This window comes from Carassius carassius, chromosome 15, assembly GCF_963082965.1.
Source record: "Carassius carassius chromosome 15, fCarCar2.1, whole genome shotgun sequence".
Lineage (NCBI taxonomy): Eukaryota > Metazoa > Chordata > Actinopteri > Cypriniformes > Cyprinidae > Carassius > Carassius carassius.
The window spans coordinates 34,238,929-34,246,428 of record NC_081769.1 but is presented as its reverse complement, the minus strand read 5'-3'; the positions used below and the strand labels follow the sequence as shown (position 1 = coordinate 34,246,428).

General features: G+C 46.6%; 1 protein-coding gene across 1 annotated transcript in view; it reads left to right on the top strand.

The window, feature by feature from the left end:
- iqgap3 (IQ motif containing GTPase activating protein 3) overlaps positions 1–7,500 on the top strand; it is a 32,666-nt gene that overhangs the window by 9,853 nt on the left and 15,313 nt on the right. The window contains exons 17-25 of the mRNA XM_059568620.1: positions 86–253; positions 855–997; positions 1,158–1,328; positions 1,708–1,791; positions 1,888–1,959; positions 2,042–2,111; positions 2,285–2,493; positions 2,581–2,733; positions 5,688–5,851. Of these exons, the coding sequence (XP_059424603.1) occupies positions 86–253; positions 855–997; positions 1,158–1,328; positions 1,708–1,791; positions 1,888–1,959; positions 2,042–2,111; positions 2,285–2,493; positions 2,581–2,733; positions 5,688–5,851 (1,234 nt within the window). The remainder of the gene's footprint in view (positions 1–85; positions 254–854; positions 998–1,157; positions 1,329–1,707; positions 1,792–1,887; positions 1,960–2,041; positions 2,112–2,284; positions 2,494–2,580; positions 2,734–5,687; positions 5,852–7,500) is intronic.

Below are 7,500 nucleotides of genomic sequence, written 5' to 3'. Positions count from 1 at the left end.
GTTCCTGTGCGTGTGTGTGTGTGTGTGTGCGTGTGCGTGTGCGTGTGCGTGTGCATGTGTGTGTGTGTGTGTGTGTCCTGTACAGTGTGTCTGGGTCTGGCGGCGGTCAATCAGGCTGTTAAAGAGGGCCGAGCGTCTCAGACGTTGCGTGTTCTGCGTCTGCCAGAGGTGGCGCTGCGGAGCGTGGTGTCTGTATGTGCTGATGGGTACCAGACGGAGCTGACTGCTCTGCTCCGCGCCAAAACACTGGAGGGTCAGTCCAACACACACACACACACACACAACTAGAGCTCGCTAACACAACTGGACCCAACAAACTGCTGCATTCAGAGTTTTTTTAAACTGGGTCAATTTTTTTTTTTTTTTATGTAAATTTTCCATCACACTCTTGAGGCATTCGGCCAATCACAGCGCACTGGACAGCTGGCCAATCAGAGCACACTGCACTTTCAGAATGATGAGTTTTGTCAAATTTAAAACATTTCAGAAAGACACTGCAGAGAGGAGAAACAATAATGTACATTATGTGTAAAATAATGTGTTTTTTGAACCTTAGAACACAAACACATTTATTACATCAAATACACAATTACTTTTTATTTTTTGGCAGATTTAATATGGTCCCTGAAAACCTGCTGATCATGAGTCTAGGGCTTTAAGTTTAATGCTATCTATTTTACACATGCACAGTCTGTAAGCTTCCACATGCGGTCACTTGTGGCATATAGAGAACTTATAGACTTCCACACAAACAGTACAGGAAGATAATCCTGGGTTTAAAGTTCATACTGAAACTCATCTGTATGATCCCAGTGATGTTTACGTGTGTGTGTGTGTGTGTGTATGTTGAGCAGGTGATAACAGAAGCCCGTGGATGAGGACCAAGCTGCCAGACAGCAGCTCTTATTTCTTTCATCTGCAGAAGCTGGAGGGCACCTGGGAAAGACCTCAAGGCTTCGTCCAGAACAGCATCTTCCTGACACACGAGGAGATACAGGTGCGACACACACACACACACCTGAACCAGCAGAACCTGCTGAATCTGACATCCAGGGGCCAGTCGTTCAAAAGTAATCCCATCAGATTGAATCAAATCGTGTAAATGGGTTGTATTTAAAAGAAATAAAAAGGGATTGTGTGTGTGTGGCCCCCTGCAGGCCGTGTGCAGTAGTGTGACTGCGGCTCACAGCAGAGGTGTGCAGTGGAGGGCCAGTGAGCCGCTAGTTCTGCAGCTGCAGGCGCGCATGAGAGGATTCCTGCTGCGACAGAAGCTCTCCGAGAGACTGCACTTCCTGAACACACAGCTGCCCGCCGTCATCACCATCCAGGTGACTCACACGCACACAGCTTTAGTTTCAGCTGTTTATTTCACAATACACATCGGTTCAAATGTTGTTGGGTTTTTTTATGATATATACTTGCTTATAAAAAAATTTTTTAAATTACGAACAAAAAACTCACTGCAGCTGTAATATATATATATATATATATAGATAAAATTATAGATGTGTTAATCTTACAGTCCCTCCCGATTCATTTCATAATGATATTTTTTATCACATTTTCTTTTGTACACACTAGACATCAAACAGTGTTTTGATACAACTGTTAACTTCCTGCTGCGGTTTTGTTTCGACAACATCATACCATCCTCATCATCATCATCATTATTATTATTATTATTATTGTTGTTGTTGTTGTTATCAGTCTCACTGGAGGAGGTTGATTCAGCAGAGACTGTATCGCCGAAGACTACAGCATCTCTACCAGAACTGGAGAGCCATTGTCAAGGTAAAGCGTGTGTGTGTGTGTGTGTGTGTGTGTGAGTGTGTGTGAGTGTGTGTGAGTGTGGTTGTTAGTGTGGACTGACCTGTGATTCTCGCTCAGATCCAGGCCACGGTGAAGATGTGGCTCGCCCGCAGGAGATACCTCGCCCGGCTCACGTACTTCAGGAGACACGTGAGGATCACGCCTGCATGGTCACGCGTGTGTCTGCGTGTGGCTCACGTGTTCACGTGTTTGTGTTTGATTTATCTGTCAGGTCGGAGCTATAATCCGGATCCAGGCGTTCTTCAGAGCCAGCCGGACCCGAGAGGAGTATCACTTACTGGGTCAGTCTAAGGATCATGAAACTAGTTAAATGCCATGCTTGGGAAACATGGAGCGAATGTATTCATGACACACGTGATCAAGTATATTCAGCACATGTTGTAAGAGCAGATGTGTGTGTGTGTGTGTGTGTGTGGGAATGAACCGCTCTTGAATGTGTGTGAATGTGGTTCAGTTCACTCCAGCGCTCCGCCGCTGTCCGTCGTGCGTAAGTTCGCTCACCTGCTGGAGTTTGGTGACAGTGACATCCGTCAGGAGGGAGAGCTGCAGCGTCTCAGAGAGGACGTGGTGAGGTCCATCAGAGCCAACAGACAGCTGGAGGCCGACCTGGACCTGATGGACCTGAAGATCGGCCTGCTGGTCAGGAACAGAGTCACGCTGCAGGTCAGGAGAGACAGCGGGGAATGTGCTGCTGTGTGTGTCTCTGCTCTCTGACCGTCTGTGTGTGTGTGTGTGTGTGTGTGTCTATAGGAGGTGGTGTCTCACTGTAAGAAGCTCACTAAGAAGAATAAGGAGCAGTTGAGTGACATGATGGCTCTGGACAAACACAAAGGCCTGAAAGCTCTTAGTAAAGAGAAGAGAGACAAACTGGAGGCCTATCAGCACCTCTTCTACCTGCTGCAGGTACACACACACACACACACACACACACGTTTCCTGTACATTTCTCCTGTGCTACATCTCACTGATCATAACTAGAGAGTGCACCGCTTCTAAGCTGTTTATTTATATCAGTTTCCCAAACTGGGGTTTGTGAGTTTATGATAAAGCTAATAAATCATTTAAAAATAAATTATTGTACACTCCGTGCTCCGTAATGCCAAAACAGAAAACTTATTTATGATAACTTTGCTAATGTGTTAGAAAGTGTTTATGGGGTATAGACTTGATGTAAAAATAATAACTGTGCCTTAAATTACTTTAGCTGAAATAAGTGAAGGGTTCACTGTACTGTCTTATTTAAAAAAAAATGCTTTCTAAAATATATAAATGGAATAATTGTAAAATAAAAACAATTAAAAAAATTGAAAATAAATAAATAAAATCATAAAAATATTAAATTCGTCATTTTTAAAATAAGCCGTGAATATAAAGCTTGCCAAAAATAAGATAAAAAAAATATAGGTATATATATATATTAAAAATAAAAAATGGATTAAATCCTAAAAATATCACACTTAAAATGATTTTAAAATAAAAGTTGAAGAATCAAATGTAAAACACTTGCTAAAAAATAACAAACAAAACAAATGACCAGAGAGCCGTGATTATTTCTGATTAGATCCTGCTTTTAAAAAGGCTTTGTGATGTTGAGTAGCTTTTTAATTGTGTGTGTGTGTGTGTGTCTCTGTGTGTGTGTGTGTGTCTCTGTGTGTGTGTGTGTGTGTCTCTGTGTGTGTGTGTCACTGTGTGTGTGTCACTGTGTGTGTGTCTGTGCGTGTGTGTCACTGTGTGTGTCTGTGTGTGCGTGTGTGTCACTGTGTGTGCGCGTGTGTCTGTGTGCGTGTGTGTCACTGTGTGTGCGCGTGTGTCTGTGTGCGCGTGTGTCTGTGTGCGCGTGTGTCTCTGTGTGCGTGTGTGTCACTCTGTGTGCGTGTGTGTCACTCTGTGTGTGCGCGTGTGTGTGTGCGCGTGTGTGTCTGTGTGTGTGTCTGTGCGTGTGTGTCACTGTGTGTGTGTCTGTGTGTGCGTGTGTCTGTGTGCGCGTGTGTCTGTGTGCGCGTGTGTCTGTGTGCGCGTGTGTCTGTGTGCGCGTGTGTCTGTGTGCACGTGTGTCTGTGTGCGCGTGTGTCTGTGTGTGTCTGTGTGCGCGTGTGTCTGTGTGCGCGTGTGTCTGTGTGTGTCTGTGTGCGCGTGTGTCTGTGTGCGCGTGTGTCTGTGTGCGCGTGTGTCTGTGTGCGCGTGTGTCTGTGTGCGCGTGTGTCTGTGTGCGCGTGTGTCTGTGTGTGTCTGTGTGCGCGTGTGTCTGTGTGTGTCTGTGTGCGCGTGTGTCTGTGTGTGTCTGTGTGCGCGTGTGTCTGTGTGCGCGTGTGTCTGTGTGCGCGTGTGTCTGTGTGCGCGTGTGTCTGTGTGCGCGTGTGTCTGTGTGCGCGTGTGTCTGTGCGTGTGTGTCACTGTGTGCGCGTGTGTCTGTGTGCGCGTGTGTCTGTGTGCGCGTGTGTCTGTGCGTGTGTGTCACTGTGTGCGCGTGTGTCTGTGTGCGCGTGTGTCTGTGTGCGCGTGTGTCTGTGCGTGTGTGTCACTGTGTGCGCGTGTGTCTGTGTGCGCGTGTGTCTGTGTGCGCGTGTGTCTGTGCGTGTGTGTCTGTGTGCGCGTGTGTCTGTGTGCGCGTGTGTCTGTGTGCGCGTGTGTCTGTGCGTGTGTGTCTGTGTGCGCGTGTGTCTGTGTGCGCGTGTGTCTGTGTGCGCGTGTGTCTGTGCGTGTGTGTCACTGTGTGCGCGTGTGTCTGTGTGCGCGTGTGTCTGTGTGCGCGTGTGTCTGTGCGTGTGTGTCTGTGTGTGTGTGTCTCTGTGTGTGCGTGTGTCTGTGTGCGCGTGTGTCTGTGCGTGTGTGTCTGTGTGCGCGTGTGTCTGTGTGCGCGTGTGTCTGTGTGCGCGTGTGTCTGTGTGCGCGTGTGTCTGTGTGCGCGTGTGTCTGTGTGCGCGTGTGTCTGTGTGCGCGTGTGTCTGTGTGCGCGTGTGTCTGTGTGCGCGTGTGTCTGTGCGTGTGTGTCACTGTGTGCGCGTGTGTCTGTGTGCGCGTGTGTCTGTGTGCGCGTGTGTCTGTGCGTGTGTGTCACTGTGTGTGTGTCTGTGTGCGCGTGTGTCTGTGTGCGCGTGTGTCTGTGTGCGCGTGTGTCTGTGTGCGCGTGTGTGTCACTCTGTGCGCGTGTGTGTCACTCTGTGCGCGTGTGTGTCACTCTGTGCGCGTGTGTGTCACTCTGTGCGCGTGTGTCACTCTGTGCGCGTTTGTGTCACTCTGTGCGCGTGTGTGTCACTCTGTGCGCGTGTGTGTCACTCTGTGTGTGCGCGTGTGTCACTCTGTGTGTGCGCGTGTGTCTGTGTGCGCGTGTGTCTGTGTGCGCGTGTGTCTGTGCGTGTGTGTCACTGTGTGTGTGTCTGTGTGCGCGTGTGTCTGTGTGTGTCTGTGTGCGTGTGTGTCTGTGTGCGCGTGTGTCTGTGTGCGCGTGTGTCTGTGTGCGCGTGTGTCTGTGTGCGCGTGTGTCTGTGTGTGTCTGTGTGCGCGTGTGTCTGTGTGCGCGTGTGTCTGTGTGCGCGTGTGTCTGTGTGCGCGTGTGTCTGTGTGCGCGTGTGTCTGTGCGCGCGTGTGTCTGTGCGCGCGTGTGTCTGTGTGCGCGTGTGTGTCACTCTGTGCGCGTGTGTGTCACTCTGTGCGCGTGTGTGTCACTCTGTGCGCGTGTGTGTCACTCTGTGCGCGTGTGTGTCACTCTGTGCGCGCGTGTGTCACTCTGTGCGCGCGTGTGTCACTCTGTGCGCGCGTGTGTCACTCTGTGTGTGCGCGTGTGTCACTCTGTGTGTGCGCGTGTGTGTGTGTGCGTGCGTGTGTGTGTGTCTGTGTGTGCGTGTGTGTGTGTTCAGACCCAGCCGCTGTATCTGGCTCAGCTGATCTTCTTGATGCCTCAGAATAAAAGCACCAGGTTCATGGAGACGGTGATCTTCACGCTCTTCAACTACGGCTCTGACTGTAGAGAGGCTTTCCTTCTGCTGCAGCTCTTCACCGCTGCGCTGCGCCACGAGATCCAGTACAGAAACACTCTCTCCTCACACCACACACTGTCAACTCCATAGAATACATTCATATACATCTGCCAGAATAGTGTTTTTACACTGCATTCACAAGAGGGATGTAATATCATCAATATCAGGACTAGTGTTGTCACGGTACCAAAATTTCAGTATTCGGTACCGATACCAGTGAAAATCCACGGTTCTCGGTACCAATTTCGGTACCGAAGCAAAACACAAAAATATGCTAATAAAAAAAAAAACTTTTTAGCACTAAAAATAAAACCGATGCCATTCTTTATACTTATTTACAATTGTGTTTAAAGTTTTTCTACAAGTTATATAATTATGAAAAACAGTAAACAAGTTTCACCCAAATTTAATTTGTTTTTTAATTTTTGAAATTTAAACACATTTTATTTTTGGTAAATAAAGGGGATTTGCTATTAAAATTAAAACATGGAAGAAATATTGTGATTTCTCTCTTTAAAAAATAAAGTTTTATAAATTTTTTCAACAGTAGTAGCAGTATCACATACATCTTACTAAATAATAGTAATATTTCTAGCACAATGCCTTTATGTAAAAATGAACTTTTAGGCCTAATGAATGCATATTTGTCATTTTAACTGAACTTAAGACTGGTGGTGATGCTTAAGATATTTTTGGTCATTGAGGGTTTCTGTAAAAAAAATAGTAATAGATCATATTAATTATTATTAAAAGATAATACTACTACTAATTCTACTATCATACGAATGTATATACAACGCACTATGAATTGATGAGCTGCTGGGTTCATGAATATTAATCACGTTGTCTGCGTTCGGTCAAACTGATTTGCTGAAATCAAAACAGGGGCGGTACTAAATCAGCGCCAGCCAATGACATTGCCATTTGCGCATTAGCTCCGCCCACTACCGGAGAAACTGGTATGTCTTCTGCTTGTTAGAAAATGAATATGAATAATTCTAAATGAACTCCATTATTTTGACAGGAGAAGACAACAAAGAATAGTTTAGATATAGCGTGTCGATTCAGCATGGTAAGACTCTCGCGCTCTCTCTCTCTGCATGTGTGAGAAACAGCGCTATCAGTAAAGCGACGGTGAGTCGTGCTCCTTCACAAAGAGTTTACAGAGCATCAAATACAGGTGCGCTGTGCGTCCATTGAGATGAACTGAAAAGTTCAGATCGCTTGATGGAGAGAGAACTCTGAAGCTCAGATGCTGAAATTAATGCAAGCGTCATGCGCTTCAGTCTATGTAGTAAACAAACCCGCACGTCTCTGCCATTCATTAATTCACAGAGACGCGCAGAACACGGATTCATATTTCAAGCAACTTTTGCGGCTTAACATTTACAGATACTGTTCCATATGGAGATTTGATTTGATTAATTTATGCTAACTTTGACAAATTCCATGACTGTCCATATTAAAATGTAAGTTTCATTTTCATGACTGGATTTTGAGATTCCGTCCGCGTTTTCTGCTTCGCGGTAATCACAGCGCTGTATGCATCCAGAACCGGGTTTGAACGGGTCCTCGGTACCACCGGTACTTACAGAAACCTGGTACCGTGACATTTTCATTTTTTTAGTACCGACCTGGTACCGAAGTACCGGGTCTTTTGACAACACTAATCAGGACATTATCAGGGTCACAT